The 26,017-nt window shown below is 43.7% G+C and overlaps 1 protein-coding gene across 2 annotated transcripts in view; it reads right to left on the bottom strand.

The window, feature by feature from the left end:
* Nucleotides 1-3,856: 3,856 nt before the first annotated feature.
* LOC128402847 (carotenoid-cleaving dioxygenase, mitochondrial-like) overlaps nucleotides 3,857-26,017 on the bottom strand; it is a 73,300-nt gene continuing 51,139 nt past the window's right edge. For both annotated transcript variants that reach the window (XM_053367249.1, XM_053367250.1), the window contains 11 exons: nucleotides 19,036-19,240; nucleotides 17,548-17,759; nucleotides 14,581-14,696; nucleotides 13,173-13,275; nucleotides 9,775-9,906; nucleotides 8,370-8,530; nucleotides 6,871-7,038; nucleotides 5,890-6,027; nucleotides 5,347-5,529; nucleotides 5,137-5,247; nucleotides 3,857-4,449 (listed from right to left, as the gene is read on the bottom strand). In XM_053367249.1, the coding sequence (XP_053223224.1) occupies nucleotides 4,333-4,449; nucleotides 5,137-5,247; nucleotides 5,347-5,529; nucleotides 5,890-6,027; nucleotides 6,871-7,038; nucleotides 8,370-8,530; nucleotides 9,775-9,906; nucleotides 13,173-13,275; nucleotides 14,581-14,696; nucleotides 17,548-17,759; nucleotides 19,036-19,240 (1,646 nt within the window). In that variant the 3' untranslated portion in view covers nucleotides 3,857-4,332. The remainder of the gene's footprint in view (nucleotides 4,450-5,136; nucleotides 5,248-5,346; nucleotides 5,530-5,889; nucleotides 6,028-6,870; nucleotides 7,039-8,369; nucleotides 8,531-9,774; nucleotides 9,907-13,172; nucleotides 13,276-14,580; nucleotides 14,697-17,547; nucleotides 17,760-19,035; nucleotides 19,241-26,017) is intronic.

Below are 26,017 nucleotides of genomic sequence, written 5' to 3'. Positions count from 1 at the left end.
GAAATGTTCTTCAGAGCTGAATCTGCTCTTGAATTTCCCTCTGCTAAATACCCTGGGTGTGATGTGTGGGAGCGAAGATGTGCAACATAATAAGGAACTCTCTGTGCTGAAGTAAGGCCTACAGGGCAAGAAACAAGGAAAACAAGTCAGAATCCAAGGAAGGAGTTATATAAGATATTGGTAAAATAGCAAAAAGCGATATACATACTGAGTATCCACAATAAGATTGAAAGAATGAGTAGGAAAGGATTGAAAGGCAAGAATCACAGCCTCTAGCTCTGCTCGCTGGGCAGAAGACTGTGAAGAGGTAAATAACCTTTTCCATTTTCCTCCCTCTTCCCACATCACCACCCCCATACTTCTTGTTCCATCTGTGAAGAGGATTAATGCAGAGGGGAGAAGTGTGAGAGACAAGGGGTTTGTCAAAACATAAGTGACTTGTGTCAGAAATGTCAAACGGTCATCCTTTGGAGGATTAAAAATGATGACCTATAAAATCAGCCAAAACAATTTGCATGGCAGCATTTGTGATCAATAAATGCTGCTGTTCAGTCTGTGAAAATGGCATATAAATTGATGCAACATCAAAACTGCTCAAAGTTATAGCACGTGAACGTCCTTTGATAACAATTGTCTGATGTGGATTCATTTGCGGAATAAATGTTCTTCAAAGGGGTATGAGGTAAATGTAACCATTCTATAATGCAGATAGTCTTCTTCTTGTCCGTCTGAGCATATAAATTTCCTGTTGGCAACAATGGTGTAGCAAATATTGCCAGATGCAGCTTGTGTTCAGCACCTCTAGGTGGCGCATGTGGAAAGGTTTCAATGCTTCATTCACAAAATTTTGGCAAAGTGTAGGGGAGTTCCGCATGCTGTTGTGGCAGAACAATCCACTGATATCACTGGGTGGATTGCAATTTGTTATATACTGGCAATGTAAAAGCAAACTGTTCCTGTCTGCTGGATCCAGTGGGATAGAGATGTTTCAATGTAGCCAAAAGTTAATTGTTCAGAAATAAGCTGTTCAGAAACGAGATGGTGCCATTGCTGCGGTTTTTTCTTTTGGTGGAGGCCACTGTTCTACCCACACTGAGGTATCAGTGATCTTGGTTTGCCATGCTGGAAATGTTGTATTCATGGCTACAGGCTGGTTTTTATCTTGCGCTGCTGCCAGCAATTGAGCCTTGTGGGTGGCTGTACCAACAGACTGACAAATGCGTAGCATCGTAGTGGCAGGAAGGTGTATTATCGGGCGCGACGCAACCTTACAATCCTCAGTGGCATTTTCAAAGGCCAATTGTTTGATAATTATTTGTTTGGCTTCAGGATTTTCAATTTGGCTACTCACTGCTGTAATCAGCCTGTCCATAAAGGAAGGATATGATTCTCTAGGTTCTGGGATTTTTCTCATTGCTTGTTTAGCAGCAAGAGCTGTATCCCTCAATAAGATCTGCAGCAGTGTGGCTTGTACTGAAGCCTGAGCAATGGGGCCATGCTCCATCATAGCATCCATCACATCTGCGAGGGTAGGATTAGGATTTTTTCCTCTGATTTGTTGCAGTAAAGCAGGAGCATAAACACCACAGGCAATTTCCCATTCGTGAGCAAACAATACACCAGCTGATGGGGGTAAAACTGTACGTGCCAAAGGCTTGAATTCATCTGGAGCCAAAAGCTGGGCTTGAATTCCTGCTGGAACACCAGGGAATGCCTTAGTATCCTGAGTTAAGGAACAGGCAAATACTGCACGTTGCAAAGGGGTAGCTGCTTTTGCTGCTGCTGAAAGAGCAGGATCATTTCCAGCCAGACCACGGTATTTTTGCAGATTTGGGTCTTCTGGTGAGGAACTGCAGTCTGGAGGTTTGGGATCTGGGGCTGCAGGCAAAGCAAGGGCTGGAACACATGGCAGGACAGCAGGCTGAATTAAAGAAGCTGAAGCCTGTGTTGGCAATGCAGCTATGGAGATATTTTTTGGTGATAAAGAACCCATAGCATATCGAACCTTGCACCATGCATTTAAATTTCGAACATCAATGCTGGGAAGCCCATGAAAATGTGTTCCAATATTGTCCCAATGTTTTAATTCCAAAGTTCCTTCTGCAGGAAACCAGGGGCAATGTTCATCGATTGCCAGAATGAGCTGTATCAAATCTCCCTCAGGGACTTCCAATTTGTTGCAGGAGAGGAGAAATTTTAAGTCTTTTAAAAATTTCTGTTGGGGAGTAGTCAAAGAGCTGCCCATTTTTCTAAAATCAATATTTAAGGGATCGACTAACCTTGGATCCGTAGATGAATAGCGCTTGCAGCCTTTTCCAGGCGAGGTAAGTCGATGAATATCCACTGCTTGGATCAAAAATCTTCTCACAGTCTTGCCCAGACTGTTTGCTTCAATCTTGCTTCTTTAGCTCTCTTTTAAAAACCTCAGTCGTATCTTTTATTCAGCCTCACACGGGGCACCACTTGTCGGGCCAGCCGTTACAAATGGCGCTTTTCAGCATAAAATAAAGACGCAGAGAGCTAGCTTATTTCCTTGGACTGATGGAGCAGCTCTTTCAGACATCTTCTCCTCTCCAGTCCGTTTTTATTACCCTTTGTTCTCTCCAGCCGCATGGCTGCTTGCCAGTGTCTCATGTTACCTCATCTGGCCAGCTTAAACCCACCCACACCATATAGGGTCAACACTGCCCAGAGGAAACACAACTCCTTTTAAGGTCAATACAATTCTAATACATGTAAGGCACAGACATGCTGGTCACTGGGTCAGCAAGACACCAGGTGGCACTACAAACCTTGCCAGGGCTTTCTGGCTCCCACCCTGGCTCCCACACTGCAGACTCTGTTTTTGAGCCTTCTTGATTTTAATTTGTTTTAAGTCTAGTTTTTTGCCGTTTTAAACTTCTGTCAGGGCTCTTTTACCTTTACATTTTTATGTTTTAAATTATGGTTGCAAGTCTTTAGTGACAATTTTATTGTTTTATCTTTTTGTTGTCCGCTTTGAGGTTTATCTACGCCAAGCGGTATATAAATTTTATTAAATAAATCAATAAATAGACAGACAAATGGTGCGACTCACTATAAGGCAGTTTCCTAGGTTCCTGGTGCTCTTCCCAGATGTTTTGGACTACAGCTCAATTCTGGGTGGGGTGGGGCTGATGGTTGTTGTACTCCAAAACATTTTTAGGGTACCAATATGGTGAAGGTTGACCTAATGAATGAAAGCAACACCTCCAGACACGGAGGCGGTCGTCTGGTTCTTAGCATACTGCCCCTGGGAAGAAGACCTCATTTCCATCAGCTCCTGCAGGTGCAACGTTGTGTTACCAAAAAACAAAACACGAATCCCTAACAGAATCAGGGCATCCCTTTCTCTGTTTCTCTCCTCTGTCTGTTTCTCTCTCCACCCCTTCGTTTTCAGCAGCCAACTTCTCCAAAAGAGTACAAAGCACATTAAAACATTGCTGTTATCATTGAAAAGATTTGAAAATATACAGAATATGTCCAAAGCGCTTTAATTGCATTTAGATAAGTAAATCTCAATATAGATAATACAAAAATAAAGGCTAAACAATTAGAATTGTCCAAAAGGTTAGATTTGAAGTTGATATTGCTTGAGTGCCTCCTTTAAAAAAACTCGGATTTATGGTCAATGTTTTTCTTTCATTGGCAACAGCTCTCACACTCATTAACCTATTTCCTTTTGAACATCTCTGTGGATCAGAATAGTCCCGAGAACTCCTCTAGAAGGCCTGTTTATTGAGCTGATTTGCTTGCGCAAAGCTTACTTAAGAAGTTTAAGGAGTGGTCTTTGCAGAGTATTCTTTCAAATCTGTAGCAAGGTTACACAGCAATTTGCTGGTGGGATCTTCCCGTTAATAAATTGTTAATCCCACAATTTTCCAATGCATTTCCCTGTAGCTTTCCAAACTTTAAAAGGTCAGTTTTTTAGTGGTTTTTTCTGTACCAAGGAAAGGGCTGTAGATCAATGGTAGGACACCTGCTTTGCATGCAGAAGTTCAAGCCAGGTTCAATCACCAGCATCTCTTGGTGGGGCTGAAGCCCCAGAGAGCCACTGTTGGGTCAGTGCAGATAATACTGAGCTACATAGCAATGGTTTGACTTGGTATAAAACAGATTCCTGTGTTTAATCCGCCTTAATTCTGCAAACCTAAAGTTCACAGATGCACTTCAATCCCTCCCTCAAATAGTGACAGCCTGTTGGCACCCCTAGACAGGTTAAGATTAAGTATCTTGTCAAAGGTTTTAAGCGCAGAGCATTGTAGAGCAGACTCTTTCTCCTCCGCATCCTGCTATGTGACCACTGGCTAATCTCTATTGACCTGGAACAAAGATGCCATGAAAACCATAGGGGAACTGGACAGGGACTTCTGCCCGGCCCAGTTCAGTAAAATTCTCAGCATCCAGAATGAGCAGGAAGGTGCCTCGATTCTGAAACAAGAATGATGGTCAAAGTCGAACAACAATACTGAAATGCAGGATTATCTCCCACCAATGCACCCTCTCACGATGCTCTTTTCAATTAAATTAGAAATGTGAAACACAGAGGAACAGAGAAGCTGTACAGGGTGCTTCCACATGGCAGTTTACTGTGGACCCACCACTGTCCATGCGTGCAAGTTTTGCACAGCACCTTCCCAATGCCATCCTCATCAAAATTCCATTTGATATCCTCACCTGCCCCAAATTTGAACCAGACCTTGCCCGGGTTATTTCACTTATCAGATATTCCACAGAAATGGTAAATTCAGATTAAATGAGAGAAAACTATATGGGATTGGCATTTTGATGAGGAGGATGTCACATGGAAGCTATGCAAAGGTTGCATGCAGGAACAGCACCAAATCCACACACTGAACTGTTGTGTGTAAGCACCCACAAAGTTCTTGCGTTTCGAAGCAGAACACAGGATCCTTCTGTACACACCAGTGTTCACTAGAGATCATTGTTGTTGTTGATATATATTATATTATATATTATATATTATATATTATATATTATATATTATATATTATATATTATATATTATATATTATATATTATATATTATATATTCCTGGCCCTAAAATTAGCGTTCAGACAGTGGCCCATTTATATAGGCAATGAAGACCAAATTACCTGCTTGGCTGTGAGCACAACAGACAGAATAATCCCACGATCTTCTGCAGGAGAGTTAGGTTCTGGCACAAACACTGGCTCAGAAGGATACATTCCATCCTGTCGCCAAATCTTGCAGGCAAAAACAAGGGGACAAAACAGGCTCCTTATTGTGGGTTTTAAGAGCCGGCTCTCGCCCACCCTGAAATTAACTGTGTTTCATCCTTTTACCTTCATCTCCTTGGTCTTTATGTCAGTCTTAATCAGTGAGTCACCAACCATATGCCCAAAGCCACAACCATAGAAGTAACGATATTTCTTCGTGTTGTAATAAGAATAGTTAATCTGGGGGAATTCAAGACCCCCTGCTTCCTTGAGGTTCTCATTATGTAGACTTTCATATGTGCACCAGATCTGGAAAAGGAATCGGCACGTTATAGGTATATTGGCCATTGCCTTATACTAGGTAAGCCTGTTTCTCCATCTAGCCTAGTATTGCCTTCTCTGGCTGGCAGTAGCTCTTCAGGGCACCAGGCAGTGGTCTTTCCCATGATCCTTTGGAAATGTCAGTTCCTATATTCACATGCTTGCTAAATTGGAGCCCAGTGTTTACATTTTCTTTTGGCAAGGAGCAGCTTGGCGGCTACAGCACATAGGAGCAAAAGGGATGTTGGTGGGCAATACAACCACGTGGAGAGCGAGTTCAGCACAATATGGAAATGTCAGGCATAAACGGTAGCCCCTATAGCATCCATTTGTACAGAGACTACGTACCTTCCCGTTGGACTCTTTTGTGGCTGTCGCCGATGTGTAGGACAAGGGGCTAAGATTCTGTCCCACAGCTGCACTGGGATCCACAGTGATGGGCAGAACAAAGCGTCGTGGATACGGCCTTGCCACTGAATTGTAGGCCTGCCAAGGAGACAGGATGTCATTGCAAAAGGAAGAACTGGTCCCCTTTTGCAGGCCTGGTATGGAGATAGGGAGCAAGAACCAACCAGTAGAGAAATAGAATTCCTTGGCCTCCCAGCTTGGGCTCCTTCTTGGGATAAATTTGGTTCAGTTCTGATTTTAATGCAAACCTGCACTTTCTAAAATAAAATGCAAACCAAAATATAGCTACCCTTCGATATTTGCACTTCTCTGAATTTTATGCTGCTGTTCTCCAACCAAATAATCTGTACAAAATGGATTTAAAGATGGTGAAATGTTAAAGTGCACCATTGGTGATTCAAAGCTTCTTTCTTCTGGAAGCTGGAGATTTCAACTGCCTACATGACTAGCTGTCAAGCGCAGCTACAAGCTACACATGCTTTGGGCACAGAATGGCATTATATCCAATGCCAGTCCAAATCAGAGTAGACCCATTGAAGTTAATGGACATGACTATAAGTTCATTAATTTTATGTAGGACTAGCACTGAAGATGACCCACTGGACTGAAATGCTGCGCTCACGACTGCAACCCCACACCCACAACAACAGCACAGCTGTACTCCCCATAGTTAATTATGCACTAAACTCCACCTTCACAGCATGTAATGAGAGGGAAAGGGAATCTTGCTCCAGGAAAAGACATAGCTGAATGCAACAGGAGCTGTACCTAGGCATTCCTTGCCACTGATGCCATCTGCCTACAACAGGCTGCTTACACAATTCCTGAATATGAGAACCACCCACCAACAGTGCCTCCATCTTGACAGGATTCAGCTTCAGCTTACTGGCCTCCCCAACTGCCTCCAAACATTGGCTTTACCTGATCCAGAGCCTCGCCTGCCTTATGGAGGTTTTGCAGCCGGTAAACGTCAAGAGCCCCTCCATCATCTTGACAGCATAGGTCAAGGACGATGCATCCTTGATCTTCAAAGGCATTGATTTGATGGAAAAACAAGAGAGGCTCACTGCAGTACTGCCCGGGCAACACCTGTGCAAGGAACACAAGACATGCCAGTGATGGCATCTCAGGCCCTCAGTGACACCTAGAGAACATTCCACAAAGCATCCCCTCCGAAAATCTTAAGTTATATATTTCAGCGTTGCTGGAAAGGTTTTTAATACAGGGGCAAAAGTAGGAAGTCTGCTAGCCAGCTTCTACTTCATAGCCCTCTGCTGCTACAGGAGGTGGCTAAAGTGTCACACTTCACAAAGAGTGAGGGGGCAGGGTTGGGGGGCAATAGTTAGCAATGTCATGAGATGGTGCCTTATACAGTGGTACCTCGGGTTACATACTTAATTCGTTCCGGAGGTCCGTTCTTAACCTGAAACTGTTCTTAGCCTGAAGCACCACTTTAGTTAATGGGGCCTCCTTCTGCTGCTGTGCCGCCGGAGCACGATTTCTGTCCTCATCCTGAAGCAAAGTTCTTAACCTGAAGCACTATTTCTGGGTTAGTGGAGTCTGTAACCTGAAGCGTATGTAACCTGAAGCGTATGTAACCCGAGGTACCACTGTATACCTGAAAACTTCAACAGCCAGATAGCTACGTATGAGGAATCTGATATTTCAAGCTCCCCAGCCCATGGTAGATGATTGCAGAGTTTGTCCAACATGCAAAATTTGTACCAGGTGTGCAGGTTTTGGCGCTCCGGCAAGAATCTGGTTTTGAGAAAGTGACATGGCTATCAACTGAATTCATGTTGTTACAACAGAGGCAGATTGCACAAGCCTTGCAGGAGTTTGAGAATATATCATCCAGGAAGGTGAATCTTTAGTTCCATCTAGTGCAGCTTTCTACTTCCCCCCAGTTGATAGCCAGAGGCCTCTCAAATCTCATAAGCAGGGCTTGAATGCAAGGAGATCTTTCCCAGTTGTTTATTCCCAGAAGCTAGTATTCAGGGGTACATTATGAAGAAGTGAAATTCTTCAGAGGTAGTGAACTTCCAGCCTATGGGCTGTATGTGGCCCTCCACATTACTCTATCAGCCCCCAGGCCATGCACTCCCTGGCCCATCACTGCATCTTCCTTGAGTGCTTCTGCCAGGCTGAAATGTGGCCTTGGATACTGTGATACATACAGTATCCCTTGTGCATTTGCCCATGAGGGCAGATGGTTCCCCAAGCTGCAGAATGTTCCTCACCCCTTATATACTTGCAGCTGCATTATGAGTAAGTGACATGAGCTCATTCCTTCAAAACTCAAGAAGTCAGCAGACTTGGCTGCTGGGCAGTTTTTCAGTAGGTAAACCTATTGTAGCAAAAGCTAGGCACTGCCCAGAAAAGAAAAACAGGTCATGAGGCAGTGAACCCAGAAGACGTACCTGCCCAGTGAGCTTGTTCACTACATGGAAGCGGGTACTGTGCTCAGGCTCCCAGCTGATCGCTTCCAAAAAGGATTTCCCAAGAACCTTGGCTGTGATGAACTTCCAGAGGTTCATTTTGAGTGGCTGCTCAATAAAGATCACATAGTTTTCACTCATTCCTACAAACAGGAGACAACAAGGCTCAGGACAAACGCTTCCAACAACACTGCTAAGCCCCTGCTGCTTTGCTTTCCGTCATGGCCACGCCTAACTTTCCTCCTGCTATCTTGACCTTTCCTTGCCGAAGGAGTTTCAAATTGCATCCAGTGCAACCTGGTATGCTCTAAACGATCTTGGACTACAGATCCCATTAGCCACAGCCAGCGTGTGGCGTTGTAGTCCAAAAGCACCAGGTTGGGGAAGGCTTCAATGTGTAAAGCTTTGAATAAAATATATTTAATCAGAGTATTGATTGCACTATTTCTATAGCACATCTCACTACACATCTCACCGCTTGTGATTTGTGCTTAGTCTGCTTAAAAAAAAAAAAAGAATACCAAAAGTGATCAGTATATTCCTGCAGCTATTAAAAGTTTGTAATAATAGGATAACCTCCCCATTTCTTTATGGAGCTGCTTTTTGGACTAGAGGAGTGCGGTCTAGTTAAATATTGTCCAAATTAAATTCATACAGATCCCAAGACGTGTTCCTAATGCAGCTGCACTTTTGGAAACAGGACAGTGCTCTTCTGAGATAAGAGCATGGTTGCCAACCTTAAACCTTTGGCTTAAGAGCTTTGTGTTTTTTTAATGGAAACAGGGCTGTTAGCACATTTACCTGGGAGCACCTTTTGCAGTGCTTAGACAAAGCTTGTTGTCCTCCAAGCTGTCTGTGTTCGGCTCTCACCCTTCCTCCTCCTCCATATGGGACATGACAGGAGGTAGAATCTGTAGAGCATGTCCTATTTTATAATTTCAGTGCTGGAGTCTGGCAGCATACGATTGGCCCTTTAGTAACCAAATCTCCAGGAAGGTCAGTAAAATGATAAGTTAAATATCCCATGGAAGATAAAAACCCAAGGGTATCACTGATGGTGGCTAAATTTCTATTAATATCAGTGAGAACAATAGGATTCCTCAACATCTGAAACTGGAAGGACTATCTCCAGGGACCAGTCCAAGATAACTGTAGCTCTAACTGGTAATCTTTATGTTACACTTTTGAATCTGTTGTGCTCTGAGATTCCGGTGCCCTTCTGTTCTTTTCAGTCTATTGGCTGTGTTAAAGTGATTTGATGAATTTCTATTCCAACCCACTGACTAGGCTTTCATTTCGTCTGGCTTTGACTCAGAGATGTTCCATCCTTGCAACATCGACTATGGGTACATCTGCTCCACTTAAAAAGAGGGCTGGCAACTCTCACCAAAGCTGTGGTAATAGGAAGGTTTCATCTTATCCTCTGGCTCAATAGAACACAGCACTTTCGCACCCTGCAGGCTAGAGTCATCGGAGCCCGACGTCTGTGGGGGGACACAGATGATGTTATAGTTGGAGCCTGGAAGAGAGAAAATGCATTTACTATTTTTTATTATTATTAGCTGCCCATCTGACTGGGTTGCCCCAGCCACTCTGGGTGGCTCCCAGTAGTAGTAGTTATTATGATTATGATTTATTACTTATACCCCGCCCATCTGGCCAGGCCTCCCTAGCCAAGCTGGGTGGCTTCCAACAGAATATTAAAAGCACAATAAAACATCAACCATTAAAAACTTCATTACACAAGGCTGCCTTCAGATGTCTTCTAAAAGTCAGATAGTTGTTTATTTCCTTGACATCTGATGGGAGGGCGTTCCACAGGGTGGGCACCACTACCGAGAAGTCCCTCTGCCTGGTTCCCTGTAACCTCACTTCTCACAGGGAGGGAACCACCAGAAGGTCCTCAGTGCTGGACCTCAGTGTCCGGGCTGGACGATGGGGATGGAAACACTCCTTGAAGGATACAGGGCTGAGGCCATTTAGGACTTTAACGGTCAGCACCAACACTTTGAATTGTGCTCAGAACATGACCCGGCCAGCAGTCCAGCTACAGATGGAACTAGACATTGGCTCCATAATTGTTGATGTGGGGTTTTGGAAGAAATGCATGACTCAAGGCATTGCGATTCATAAGCCTCCATGTTTCCAGTTGAGAATAAGGCCATGCACACTCCATGCCACTGATTTGGATTTAATATAAGAGGGTGGAAAACACAACCTCCAACGCATGGTTGTGAAACGATAAGCACATAAAGGTTCTGGGCCAGTCTTATTCATGTGACAGAAGCCTCTTATTCATGTCCAAGGGCCACAGGCAGTGTTAGGAACACCAGTGATCTAACCAGAAAGCGCTTGCCAAACTCCCATGCTTTCCATGACATTACAGCAGCTTTCCTGAACTGGGGGCCCTTCAGATGTTGACTACAACAGACGTGCTGGAGTTGTAGTCCAAAACACCTTGAAGGCACCAGGTTGAGGAAGGCTGCATTAGAGACTGCAACCACTTCTCTCCCCATCCCTTTTCCCTTCTGCATGACAAAGATGTCTGCAAACGTGGCATGAAGGCTGGCAACATCAACCCGGCCACATGTGGGAATCCCTTGCAGACGACCGCAGTGCCTGGAGGCAGGCAGTCAAGTCATGTATCCATAGCAATGACCAGAGGAGAAATGACCTCTGGGAGAAGAGAGAAGCAGAGAGAAGAAATGCCATGGTGCATCTGCAGCAACACAACCGGACGTCTTCATCTGCCCCAGCTGCAACAAAACATGTCTCTCCTATATCGGTCTCTACAGCCACAGCAGGCGCTGCAACCGTCCAACAGCTTGACCTCATTCCCAAAGGCACACTCCTCCATTGTCTCCCAACACAGACGGATGCCAACCATGTATTTTTACATTGCAATCCTGAGGAGCCAGCAAGGACTGTTGTTGTTTTTATGGATTTGTAAACTACCCTGGGAGCAGTTCTGGCTGAAGAACAGAGTAGAAATGCTTTGGATAAATAAATTATTTTGAATAAAAGCAGAAGAGAAGAGAAAATATAATGATCATCTTCCCTGACCACCACCACCACCCATCTTCAGCAAATCAAAAGCCCCTTGCCTTTGTCTGCTACCAGATGCACTGGAAAAGGTATTGCTCTCTGACAGTTCCAAACAGAAATCGATTAGTCAGTTGACAGTGCAGTCCAACAGAATGACCAGGCAGACATAAAAAGAGCAAACTGCATCTGCTGTAATCTCTGCATCTAAAAACCTTTGTTTATGAAGTGTCTGTCTTGGCAAAATTAATGCTTGAACAATAATGCAGCAGACATCTGATCCCCCCAAACTGGTGCTGCCTTAGGTACATTCTGAACAAAGTGAAATATGAGTTGCAGGAAAGAATGCAAAACTAGTTCTGCAGACTTCTACATTGTTTTCCAAGTCTGCCCCAAATGTTTTATTATATAATGACAGGAGCCTGGCACCTTTCCCTGCTATTCACATGTCCTGACACAGAAGCGAACAGAAGCAAGTGAACCGAGCAACAACATTGAAAGTTCAGCAAATTCACTAAATTGCTGGGAGTAATTGGAGCAAGTTGGCTGCCTAAACTTCAACAATGCAGGGTGCTGAAAATTTCTTTCAGGGCTCTCCTCCTGCAGCACTTCTCTTCATTGCAAGCTTGATATTGCCAGTTACAATAAATACTCCAAATATTTCAGTTTAGTGCATTCTCTCTACACTTCGTACACATCTGACTTCACCATCGCTGCACCGAGCACAGCAATAAGTAGGCTGCAATCGCCACTGAAGCCAATAGAAATATGCTTTGCACCATTTCATTTCAATGCACAAAGCCATATACAGTGCAGAATCAGTTACAGGACTGGAAAAATCAACAGATAAATTCCTGTCAGCTAGTTGTCAAGCTATTTTGTGTGTTTTAATCAGAGCTGTGAGAAAGTGGAGTGAGGAATCTTTCATCAAAGTAAGATTATAAGGAGAGAGGATCTGCCAGTGTTTGCCTTGAATGCTGCTATTGCCTGTCTCTTAGCAGCCCTTATCCAAGAGTCACAAGTGTGATATATTTTTCATCAGGGGAGCTAACGTCTTTCTGAAGATGAGCAAATATTTTGATGCACAAAGGACAATATTGCTGTGATTATGTGCGTCAGAAAAATAAATTAATGATGTTACCATGAGGGCAGGGTGGTCTTTACATGTTATGTTTTTATAAACATGTACACCCCGCCCCCCCAAAAAGAGTAGCTACTGTTGCAGAAAAAAACAATAATTAATGTGGAAGAAGGCTTTTCCTGAAGCGTGGAACAGTCATTTTAGGGGATATTAATTATGGGATATCTGTAAAATGTGCTTTATTCTTTTTTTAGAGTTTGTTTTGTTGTACACTGCTTTGATGGCCTCAGGTTATAAAGTGGTTTATAAATCTGTAAAGAAAATATACCAGAGGCAGTGCATGCAATCCAGGGATTCTATTGCTCTGTCTCTAACATGTGGACCAAGCTTCTGGTATCTTCGGAAGTTGCAGGAGAAGCTCTCCCACAGACCACAGTGACCTACTGGGTATATATAAGAAATAAGGCAGCCTCTCGGGGAATCTGGTCCTGAGCTGTATAGGGCTTTATATAGTAGTACCAACACTTTGAACCTGGTCCAGTAGTGAATGGAGCTCCGCATCCAGTCCATCCCTAGCATAGAAACATCACAATCTCATACACAATGTCACGATTCTCCTAGAAGTCAGAAAAATCAGCCTCTTCTGAGCCATACAATCTCACCATGTTTTCCATACGAGTTGCCCATGTTATACGCTGTCCCGTCTGGGTCATAGTGTGGGTGGGCAGTTGCTCCATTCACTGCAATGTACTTTGTCCAATCCACCTGCAAATGCAAATATATATATATATATATTTTCCCTTTCAGGGTCTAGGTGGAAGCGATTCATTTATAAATATTTCTCCAGCCCTGGTATAAGCTAGACAACATGGATCTCTGCCTTTGCAACTAGTTGTGAACGGCACTCACTGGCTACCTCTGCTAATCAGATTTCAGTAAACAGACCCTTTCGACTTCTTTCAAGATGCATGTGTCAGAGTGCGCATGCTACAGTCTCATACACACATGCAGAAGATTGGGGTGGGAAAGAGTTGGTAATCTGCTGGGTTAGAGAATGGACTCTACCATTTCAAGGGGGGTTTCATTTCTGGATGGTCCTTTTTCTTCTTCAAAATAGCCATGCCAATAGAAAACTTGAACAGTGTGGGGTGGGGATTGTGCTAGAAACTGCCTTTGCTAACCTGGTACTCTCCAGATGTTTTGGACCCCCATGCGATGAGAGCTGCAGTACAAATGACCTGAGGGGAAATGGCTAAACTAGAAGGTTTCTACCTGCGGGGTTAGCTTTCTACTTTCATTGAGTTTGGAGGAAAACATTCAAAAATGGGATCTCTCACCTGCAAACTGAAGCAGCAGAGGCCATTCTACCACTCCAGGTCTCATGTTATTCCCATCTCTGCCACATCTGCAGACCAGACCAGGTCTGAGTCTCAAAACAGCAAGTCTCATCCAAGGTGGTCTGCCCTTCAATACGGCTTATTTACAGAGGCTTAACTAACACCTGGGACGCAGGTGGTGCTGTGGGTTAAACCACAGAGCCGAGGGCTTGCCGATCAGAAGGTCAGCGGTTCAAATCCCCACGATAGGGTGAGCTCCCATGGCTCGGTCCCTGCTCCTGCCAACCTAGCAGTTCGAAAGCACCTCAAAGTGGAAGTAGATAAATAGGTACCGCTCCGGCGGGAAGGTAAACGGCGTTTCCGTGCGCTGCTCTGGTTTGCCAGAAGCGGCTTAGTCATGCTGGCCACATGACCCAGAAGCTGTACGCCGGCTCCCTCGGCCAATAAAGCGAGATGAGCGCCGCAACCCCAGAGTCAGTCACGACTGGACCTAATGGTCAGGGGTCCCTTTACCTTTAACTAACACCTATGAACCTTTAATCTCACCCTGCAAGGGCTGTGATCCAGCTTCCTCCTCCTGTGACCTTAACTCTATTCCTCTATTCCTTCACCTTCTAAGAGCATCAGGTAGCCGTCCTGGATTCCTGGGAGACCCCAGAGAACCACTCTCAGTCAGACTGAACCATCCTGGGCTTGATAGACAAACAGTCTGATCTGATTCAGGTTCCTTTACCTTCTCCTTTGTTTCGAGGGTTTCCGGATCGACCTTACGCATTAAGTTGGTTTCTGTGCTGACGTAATAGTCGCCTTTGTAGACCACGTAGTTCACATTGCAGTTGTCTGTCATTTCTGGAATGAAAACCCCAGGTTGGTTTGTGGGTGTGATACAAAACACTTGGGATCACTGGAGTTGCATGGATGCTTTTAAACCAATATTGAGTGCCAGAAACTAACAGTAGCAGCAGAGAAAACATGTTCTTCTCTTTATTTTCAACTTTCTTGGGCACATGAAACTAACCACAATTACTTTGAATTTCTGCTTAACCCTCAAGAATGAAGGGCTTTTTCGCTGGACAGGTTTAATTCAAATCCATCAAACCTCCTTTGGGGAAGGTTCTCAGGCAGGGTGGAAGGAGAAAGAACTTGCCCAGGTGAAGACCACCTGGTGGAAACGCTTACACATATGGTTCTTAATTGTAAACTATATGCTGATCTGTGTCAGCAATTTCTAGATCAACTCTGCATCCCCCAAAAGAAATCAGAGTTGGATGTCATACATTTTCTATTACTGGGGAATGATCAGGAGCTCACCAAGTTAGTGGCTAAATATCTCTATTTGGGGGTTTTTGTCGTTGAAATACATTGCAGACACCTGATCTCCCTGGAGACCTAGAGATGTGACGATAGACTACTCTGCCTCCTTTCTTCTAGCAAATGTTTTGGGCCACTAGGGAAGTGGTAATTCTGTATTGATTTGTTTTGGATGCTTGGATGTGATGCCAACAAAAGGTTTGGTGATTGTGGTGGTGGCTTTTAAACCAGTGGTTTTCATCCAGTGTGCCGTGGCACCCTGGGGTGCCTTGAATCATGGTCAGAGGTGGCGTGGGCAACACTGGCCTCTGTCCCTCTTTCCTTCTCTCCCTCCTGTGATGCCCTCTTGCGTCGCTGCCTCCCAAAGGCTTGCATGGCTGTTTATTGCATCAGCCCTGGCTATAAGCTCTGCAGGTGAATGGTGCCTCTGGGAGCAGCTGCAGGGAGGACTCCCAAGGAGAGAGCAGAGGTGAGGAGGCTGAGGGAACACTCCACAAGGGAGGATGTTTGAGGCTGTCAGCTCTGCAGGCAAGGGGAGACATAACTGGGCTCCTGAGCCCCACAGGGGTGCAGCAGAAAGAACGTAGTTGGTCAAGGGAGCCGTGGACTCAAAAAGGTTGATGTACAAATGTGCTGGAAATGAAAAGAAAATGAGGGTACTTTTTAATCATATGTGGTGGTATGTAAGATGACAAAAGACTTCTGGGAAATTATATATAATGAACTGGGTGTGTGTGTTGAAAATACGTTTCCTAAGAAACCAGAAGCTTTTCTTTTAGGTATTATAGGACCAGAGATCCTGAAGGACCAGACGAAACTGTTTATTTACGTGAGCACAGCTGCACAGACTCTCTTAGCTCAGAAATGGAAAGATGGTACACCTCCAACCAAAGAAGAGTGGCAAACAAAATTGATGAACTATTCTGAGATGGGGAAAAAACTTACAGGAAGAATTAGAAACCAGGAAGAGGGGGTCTTTAATAAAGAATGGGGAAAGTTTATAATTTATTTGAAAAGCTATTGTAAACAACCACATACATTGGTAGGACTAACAGGAAACTTGTAGTAAAGATTTAAACTACGGATTGGCAAAGGATTTATAAAAATAGAGTTATGATAGAGATGCAGAGGGGGAAATCATTACATTAAGATCCGCAATGAGCGTGGGGAGGGAAGTCAGAAGGGACTATATGTTTATGTTTTTAATTCATTTGTTTATATAAAATAGAAAAGGAAAAAATAAAATTTTTATATATATATAAAAAGAAAACCTCTGTTTTCCTTGTCAAAATTGTTTGTGCCTCCAGGAGTCACAAATGAAAGTGGGGACAGGGCGGGGAAACACACACAAGTGGTGGCAACCTGCCTTACTGTGGCAAGTGGCCTGAAAAAGAGAATCACTTTGACTGTTTTTGATATGAGCCAATGAAATGGTCCCTTCCTCTTGGCTCATTCTCTTGGATTACTGTCAACACTGTGAAAGCTGAGCTCATTGCAACTGAATGAAATACACTGCGGAGTCTCAGTAGAACTGATAGCCATGTTCAAATATATAAAAGGATGTCACATAGAGGAGGGAGAAAGGTTGTCTTCTGCTGCTCCAGAGAAGTGGACACGGAGCAATGGATCCAAACTGCAGGAAAGAAGATTCCACCTAAACATTAGGAAGAACTTCCTGACAGTAAGAGCTGTTCGACAGTAGAATTTGCTGCCAAGGAGTGTGGTGGAGTCTCCTTCTTTGGAGGTCTTTAAGCAGAGGCTTGACAACCATATGTCAGGAGTGCTCTGATGGTGTTTCCTGCTTGGCAGGGGGTTGGACTTGATGGCCCTTGTGGTCTCTTCCAACTCTATGATTCTATGATTCTATGATTCAGAGGAACCTGAGACATCCCTTTTACTTGAATTGTCAGGCAGCTATAGAGGCCCTACGGGGGGGGGGCAGGGGGTAAAAAAAGGCACCAAAGATTCTAAGATAAGGTTACCAGATGTCCCCATACAAAATCCATTGAAGTTGAAAAGTGTCCCGGGATTCATTGAAAAACATCTGGTAACCTTATTGTAAGAGGTGTCTCCTCTTGGCATTCTTAGTGCTAAAGAAAGGATTTTAGCGATGTTCGAGAAAGGCTGAGCAAGCCTGTGAAAGTTGGAACAAGAACTGTGGGAGCTTGAGAAGGAAACAGAAACCAATCACATGCAAATGAGATGAAGAAAGGTGCTTATCTTAATCTCCAGGTGGGAGGGTGGAGCAACAGAAAGCTTTTTATGTGGTGGGATAAAAAAAGGTAAAAGATGTATCAAAGCAGTTTGGAAAATATATTCTTTGCTTGCTTATTCTGTAAGGTTAGTCTGTGTTGCATTGCAAGGCTTAATAAACTTTTATGACACTTACTTGGCACTTCAAACCTTGACATGAAGCGCTCAAAAATGGACTTGCAAGGGTCAGGCATAGCTAGGGTTCCAAACTCAGATACCATGATCCGATTGTTCCGGCTGTTAGCCATGTAGGAATCGCTCCTTAGGAACTTGCTGCTGTACTTCACAACTCCATCCTCAATGTCAAACTGGTGCATCAGAGACATGCCATCAAACCAGTGGTTATACCTTCCATTGGAGAAGAGAAATCTAATCAGTGGGGGGCAGGAATAGGAGTACAGGGTGCTGATTTCACCTATTTCCTCTTATCAGCTCCTGCCAACTTTAGGAATCCAAGGCAGACGGCCTTCTTGGTATTGGCGCCCACCCTGTGGAATGCCCTCCCACCAGATGTCAAGGAAATAAACAACTATCTGACTTTTAGAAGACATCTGAAGGCAGCCCTGTTTAAGGAAGTTTTTAGTGTTTGATGTTTTATTGTGTTTTTAATATTCTGTTGGAAGCCACCCAGCTTGGCTAGGGAGGCCTGGCCAGATGGGTGGGGTATAAGTAATAATTTTATTATTATTATTATTACTCCTACTCCTACTACCTACTTAGATCCTCACTGATGATAAAATGTGCACATGCAGTTCTGCCCATGTAAAATGCACATATATACCAAAGTAACAGCAACAAGATCATGTACAAGCTGATTTCTGGGGGCAGGGGGGAAGGGGATTGATGAGGGCACACAGGTGTGTTATTTCATCTTTTCCTTCTCAGCCAGGTAATAAAGGGAGGGGAAAACACATCTCCCAAACTTGGGAAAACACTTGTTTGATTGAATTTATCTAAACTTCACACAGAGTGGGGAGGAAGTTCAAAACCGATGAATGCAAATCTCAAAGGACTGAAACGTTTTTCTTAAAAACTTCCCTTTAGATGAGGGAAACAAGAAATGTTTATTAATAAAGAATCCATCTCCAGGATACTGATTTGCCTGTTAATCCTGCCACCGCTAAGCAGATGGGGGTGGACAGAATTCTCGAATCCCTAAGAACAAACCTTGCCAGCTGTGAACAACATGGTTCTTGTACAGTGGTACCTCGGGTTAAGTACTTAATTCGTTCGGAGGTCCGTACTTAACCTGAAACTGTTCTTAACCTGAAGCACCACTTAAGCTAATGAGGCCTCCCGCTGCTGCCACGCCGCCAGAGCACAATTTCTGTTCTCATCCTGAAGCAAAGTTCTTAACCCGAGGTAATATTTATGGGTTAGCGGTGTCTGTAACCTGAAGCGTATGTAACCTGAAGTGTATGTAACCCGAGGTACCACTGTATTTTCTTTCTGGAGACACAATTGACAGAACAACCTACATATGAAAGAGCATATCCCTGTGTGGCTTGTAACTTTTCTGGGTGGCTTCTACGGCCTGATCCATAAAGAGATGCAGGTTTTTTTTTATCTCTGAGGTTTAGAATCCCTTGCAGGGCACAGCCACAGCAAACCAAGCAGGCCTTACTTGTCTTTTCCAAACTCAAACTTCCCTGGGCCAACCCTCAGCAGCTTGCCCTTCAGCCAGGTCGGGACGTGCCCCTCGATCTTCGTAGGAATAGCTTGAGATGTCTCTTCTACGCTGCAGAAAAATGGCGAGATGCATTCCAAGCCCTTCCGGTTGCTGAAGGAGACCTGCTGCTGTTTCTGGGTCAATAGGAGACTTGGTACCACTGAGGAGACAAAAGCAAGAAACTAGCAGACCAAAAAGGAATACGGGCGCCCATCAACTTACCTGGAGGTTGCATTCCAGGCTCCCGTGCGCATAAGTGAAATTGTGTAGGCTGCAACCTATGGAGTCACAAGAGCATGTGATATACTGTAATACTTGGGCAAAGCAATGCATTTTCCCAGAAAAACTAAATAATGAGTCCTGGCAGGAGTGGCACACAGAGAGTTCTGTCTCAGTGGAGACTACCACCAGTGTCAAAGACATGGGGGCAGGCTTCTTCTTCACCAAAGGATGTGCCCAATTCTAGCACTATTTCCTTCCCCCAGCAATGAACTTCTATGGGGAAAATAAACTCATACCCTCAGAGACATTACTGGGATGTCAGGTTTCCCAGGCTCTCAATTTTCTGACCACAGCTCCCCCATATTTCTGTTCCAAGGTTTTGATTAATATTCTATTTGATTTTTTATTGCATGTCGATAATAGGCATTTATTTATTTTTTGCTTGTGTTTACGACAGTAGTTTGTGTAAACCACTTAGAGATTTTCTTACATTAAGCAAAACCAACAAATTTGCCCAATAAAAACCTGCCTAAAAAAAGCAGAGGGAGGACCTACCGGGGGTGAAATAAAACTCACAGAACACACAGCTACACACCAGCCTAGGCCAATTAAATAAGGGATATGCTTTATAGCAGCTATCAACAACCATGTACCGATTGACATGCTTGTCTTAAGTGTAATACTTAAGAATAATCATATTTTCACATGCGGTCTAATTGAGCCTTCAGCAGGGATCAGCATTCTAAAACCCCTTCTTATATCTTTAAGGATCAAGAAGCTTGAAAGGGGAAATCCACCTGCAGGGTTAAAGCAATTATCCCTTTGGTGGTTAAGCTCTGGTAAAATGCATTCAAAGAAGAAAATCTGATGCTATGTGTAATAATTATGTACTGAGGCAGAACATGGAGTTGCCAATATATCCCTTTCAAGAAAGGGAACAACATTCCCTTCTGGGCAACTTTATGAAGGTCACATGCCCGAGATGGATGGAGATATGTATATTTCACCTTTGTACCACAGGCGAGTTTTGGCAAACACTCTCACACACTGTTGGCGCATGACATGTGCCAAACATGTGCAGCTCCCCAAGCGTGTAGGTTCATGGCAGTGCAGTTTTGTGCTGGAAGAAATTCATTCGGACTCCAACACCTAAACCGGTTCAGTCCTTTACTGACAGGTCCAAAGCATTAAGGCAGTTTCCCAAAGATATACATCTTTGTTATTAGCAAACCAAGGTACTGAGGGAACATTGGAATAAAGAATGAGAGATCTCAGTTTCTACCAAACAGTGGGAAACTGTTTTAACTGCTACAACAAGGGTGTCTCTGGACCTTAAATTGAGGCTATTACAACATCAACAAAAATTTAGAGTATACTGGACCCCATTACGTTTGTTTTTTAAAAAGGGCTATCTAAGGTATCTAACTGTTGGAGATACAATAGGGATAACGCTTCTCTAAAACATATGTTTTTTCATTATCCTATATTGAAAGAGTTTTGGAAGAAGGTAAATGAAGCTATCAACAGAACTATACGGAACAAACTTACATTTACAGAGCAAAATATCCTCTTGCATTATATACTCATGGAACCTTACAAAAGGACAATGTGAGTGGACTCTCCGTGCCCTTACCACACAGCAAAAAGACTGATACTGATGAATTGGAAAAATAAAAATGCGGCTCCCTTCTATGATTGGACTGAAGACTTATTCAAACTCGCAACATATGAAAGTTGTTTTTGTTTTGTTTTTAAAGGCAGTTTCACTATATACAGGCGTCTGGTAGATCCCTAGTAGAAGGTGCAGGCTTCAAATGCAAAGCAAGTCCAATTCACAGCATACATACAGCGCAGAGTTCAGTGTCAATCTGGCAGAGCTTCCTTGCAGCGAAGCAAAGAAGCAATGTACCCTTTGCTCTTTGTACTCTTAATATACCCAAGAATGTCCACACCCTTGGCTGGTTGCCAGGTCAGTGACCGTCAAACATAATCACATGACCTGAAGGTGCAAGTTAAGGGAAGCCCATGCACCAGCTTTTCCTTAACAGCAATTAAAGGAACCTCAACACCCCTTCTTAATTCTCTTTAGGAAAAAATATGTATCATAGCATGTTATTATGCCATTATATCAGCAATGTTCTGGCTCGACTCACAATATACAAGTTTCATCAATCCATGTTCCACATTGTCCCTGACATGTCTATATTTTATGTCCATGTGTTTTGTCCTAGACTTGAATTGTTCAGGCTCTGCCATGGATATGCAGGCCTGATGGGCCTCATAAACTGTCACAGGTAGCTTGGATTCTACATTCATGTCCGCAAGAATCTGCACAAAATAGGGAAGCTGATTGTTCAATTCAGACAGAGCAGCCTATTCTGCTTCAGGTGTAGACACAGATACCAACCCGTTTCCAGGATTTCCAACCCACTAGAGACCGTCCAAATTGTACTACTATCCCAGCAGTGGACCTTCTTGTCTGTACATCATTTCCAAAGAGGATGACAGTTTTAAACAGTAGTCCTTTGTTGCTTTTAAATAGCGAAACACTCTTTTAACTGCTTGCCAAGCTGCTGTGGTTAGCTTTGAAACTAACCTGCTAAGAACACCCACAGCATTGTTAACATCTGGTCTGGACCACTGTGAAATGTACAACAAACTGCCAATGGCAGAGCGGTATACCTCCTGGTTTTCAAACACCACATTACACTGCTTTTTAAAAGTCTGTCACCATAGGAGTTTGAACGCCTTTACAATTCTGCATACCAAAACGTTCTAACAGTTGTGTAAATTTCTTTTTCTGGCTTAGTAGAAAAACTCCCATCACTTATTCTATGTACTTCAACTCCCAGGTAACTCTTTATAGCTCCTAAATCTCTGAGCTGGAACTTTTGCCTCTACTGCTGGGCAAACTCCTGAATTTAGTTGTTTGTTTTCCCAACACACGTTAGATCATCAACACTAGAAAAAACATACAATCATCTCCTGTCCCCTTACAATATAGACAGGAATCAGCCCAGCTCTTTTGGAATCCTAGAACACTTAGCGCTTCATGCAAGCACATTTTCCAATTTCTGGCTGATTGGCAAAGTCCATAGATCACCATGTAAAGTCTGTATACGCCTTTAGGATTCTGCTCAAATCCTGGAGCTTGCTGCATATAAACCACCTCTTTTAACCCTGCGTTTAAATATGCTATCGCAATGTCAAAGTGACTAACTTCAAGATCACGTATTGCTGTAAGGGTTAAAAGAATTCTCATACTTTCACTCCTGGCTGTCAGAACGAAAGTCTCATCATAATTTAAACCCCTTCTCTGCATGAATCCTTTCACAACAAACTTTTCTTTAAACTTCACTTTACCAGATGCTATGGTTTTACTTTTATAGACCCAACGGAACCCCACAGATTTCTCCTGTTCTGGCACATCAACAAGTGAGAAAACCTTGTGATCAGTCAGGGATTGCATTTGTTGTTCCATTGCAGCAAACCCAAGATCCTGCTGTTGTGAAGGCAGCTGCAGGACTTCCTCAAAAGTTTGAGGTGCATGGCTTCCAGTTCCAGTCTGCCTTAATGGAGGCAGCTCTCATGACAGCAGGAGATCGTCAGTGGAGGATAAACAAGGATGACTGAGGATAGTTATCCTGGCTCTCACTCCAGCATGGAATGCAGGAGGCAGGGAGGCGCTGAGTACAAAAGCACTTCTGCCGAAAACCCAATGCCTCCATTAAGAAGCAGAGGTTCTCCTGTGAATTAGAGTTTCATTCAGACTAAAGTACATGTGCGTGCTAGAAGAGATGAGATCACAAACTGCAGAACAGAACCAGCTGCAAGGTTGTTAAGGTTTGAACTTGAGAGAAGACTTCAAAAGATGGTGTGGGGGGGGGAGCCTATGGTTTCTTTATATAACGTTTTGTTCTCTACATTTATGATTCGGCAACCCTCCTTTGAATGTTAGTTCAAATTATATTTGTACAAGCGAGGAGGGAAGAAATTGGATTATAGATATGGAATATAACATTAAACGGAACTGTTTGTGTAAAAAAGGAAAAAGGGAGGGAGGCTTTATTTTGCAAAAGGTTTACGATGGAAACTTAAAGCTGACTCTTCCCTATCTTTTCTTATTTACAAAGTGAACTGAATAACACTAAGAGGACGTGGAATTAATTTAATTGGAAGTATAATTGTGCATATATCCTCATTTGGAAGGAAGGATGAAAGGAGTCTGTGAACTGCCAAGGAACTGACTGCTCTTCTTCCCAGGCTGAGAGGAAAAATTATAACAACAGTTTATTTATTGGGACAGAGTGAGTTTTGCAGCTGTTGTTAAAGTTGCAAAACAATGAAGCATGGGACAGAGTGAGGTAGAAATTTCTGGAAAAACAATGGGATTTCAGCTCCGTCCAGGGCATGATGGATAATAGCAACAACCGGGAAAAGATATACATAACATTTTACAAGGACAGGAAGAAACACCATGGACAGAATAATTGGCACACATAGGAAGAACAAGGATATAGGTTTTTTGTTTGTTTTTAATTTATTTTCATAGTTTGAGCGCCTCACTTGTAGTTTTATAAATCATTTAATGTGTCAACATGAATAGAAGTTATTAATATTGCAGTTGTTGTATAAGGGATTATTATTATGTCCGGAATGTAATGGAAATCAATAAGGTTTTGGAGTGCAGAAATAAAGAAAATAATCAAACCTTCAGTTCTAGCACACAAGGGGAGGCACCTTATCTGAATTATATAATTCGGTATTTGAACAATTGGTATTAGTAACTGTATTACAAATTGGTATTGTTATATTGAGGCTACTATTGGATTGTAATTGAAAACTAATAAGTTAGGTCAGTTTGCACTTGAGCAAATGGTCTTTATGACGCTCTGTTACTCTTTTTGCTCACTTAGAAAGTTTGCAGGTTTCACACTCCCAAGTATTTACTTGGGAGGCTTTTAACTTTAAATCAGTGCACAGCTGTGGCATTTTGGCTAAACTTCTAAAGTGTGCATGCCGCATTCTCCGGCAAATTCTGCCAGTAAAGATTACATTGTAAATATCTTTTGTCAAGCATGCTACACTCAGCAAACATTACTGGAGATTTTCCACTAGCAAAACATTTTCCAAATGTGCCCCCAGACAAGGCACATGCGCCGACCCTCGCTCTTGGATTGAAACACATGAACTATCAGCAAGGGTGACATGGTCCTTCCTCACAGTGCTTCAAGAAACAAATAACTCCCTGGGGTTCACCACATGCTCAGTACAGGCAGAGTCCAACAGCCAGACTCAGTCAGCAACTCTGGTTTCAGGAACTGACTGTCTCACCACGGCTGAGACAAATTGAGTTATTTGCTTCTGTTTTAAATGGGGATGCTTTTTATGGTTGGCATCTGGAGCCAGGCGGGCAGTACAGTCTCTCCTGAGGTGCTGCGTTGAGCCACAACGAAAACAGCCACACCACAACTATCGCCCTGGCTCCTCCCTCACCCAAGAATGACCACACCCTTGACCGGTTGCCAGGTCACAGTGATGTACTTGGCAGGTTGCCAGGTCAGTGACCGACAAAATCCTCCCTGCTTAAGTCAAGCTGTTGACTTTTCTCCCTTTTGAAACATTGCTTCTGATCATCTACTCCATCACCATCAATTACTGACATGGCTTGGCTTCACCTGCACCTTCTCTGCCAGCAAAAGCCAATTGCAAAGAACATTCTGTTCCTATCCATTGGCTAAGGAAGAAAGGAAGGCAGCAGTCCTCTACTCATTTGCCTGGGAGTAAGCCTTATTGAAGCCAATGGGATTTGCTCCTGAATAGACATGTACAAGCTCTCACTGTAAGCCTGCAATTCTCTAAATCAGGATTTCCCAACCTTGGGTCTCTAGTTGTGTATTTAAAAAAACAACAACACCCAAACTTTTCATACTTTACCTGCTCCATTCCTTGAGAACTGTGTGTTAAGAGGCAAATCAGAAGACGATAATGCTAGAAATGCCAAGTATTTCTAAGGTAAATTACAGTTCAGTGCCACTAAAAACAAAGTACCGTATTTTTCGTCCTATAGGGCACACCGGCCCATAGGACGCACCTCGTTTTTTGGGGGGGGATGAATAAAAAAATTTATTTTTCCCCCCCCGCCGCGGCTGCCGCCCCAAGCCTTGCACACACCTGCCCGAAGCACGGGGCACCCTCCGGAGGGCTCCGCGTGCTTCGGGTGACAGGCTGCCGCCCCAAGCCTCGCGCGCCCGGCGGGACCTCCTGCCGGGCACGCAAGGCTTGCGGACACTCACCGGGGCTGCAGGCTGCTGCCCGCAAGCCTTGTGAGCCCGCAGGAACTCCCGCCGGGCTTGCAAGGCTTGCAGATAGCTTCCTGAAGCCTGGAGAGCAAGAGGGGTGGGTGCGCACCTATGCCTCTCGCTCTCCAGGCTTCAGCGAAAGCCTGCATTCGCCCCATAGGACGCACACACATTTCCCCTTCATTTTTGGAGGGGGAAAAGTGCGTCCTATGGGGCGAAAAATACGGTACATGAATCTCGCAACTAAAGAATTCTCTCTCACTCTCATGCCAGTGTACGGAGTTGGCTCCATTTTCTGGTTCGCCTTAGACAGGCAATTGCCTGCAACTTTGAGATTCAGGAAGCACTTTGCAAACTCATTGGTTTTGTGTCCAATTCAAACGATCTCAGGCTGCACCAAATGCATGGTATGG

This window comes from Podarcis raffonei, chromosome 15, assembly GCF_027172205.1.
Source record: "Podarcis raffonei isolate rPodRaf1 chromosome 15, rPodRaf1.pri, whole genome shotgun sequence".
NCBI lineage: Eukaryota > Metazoa > Chordata > Lepidosauria > Squamata > Lacertidae > Podarcis > Podarcis raffonei.
The sequence above is the reverse complement of the archived record's forward strand: the minus strand, read 5'-3'. Positions and strand labels throughout refer to the sequence as shown.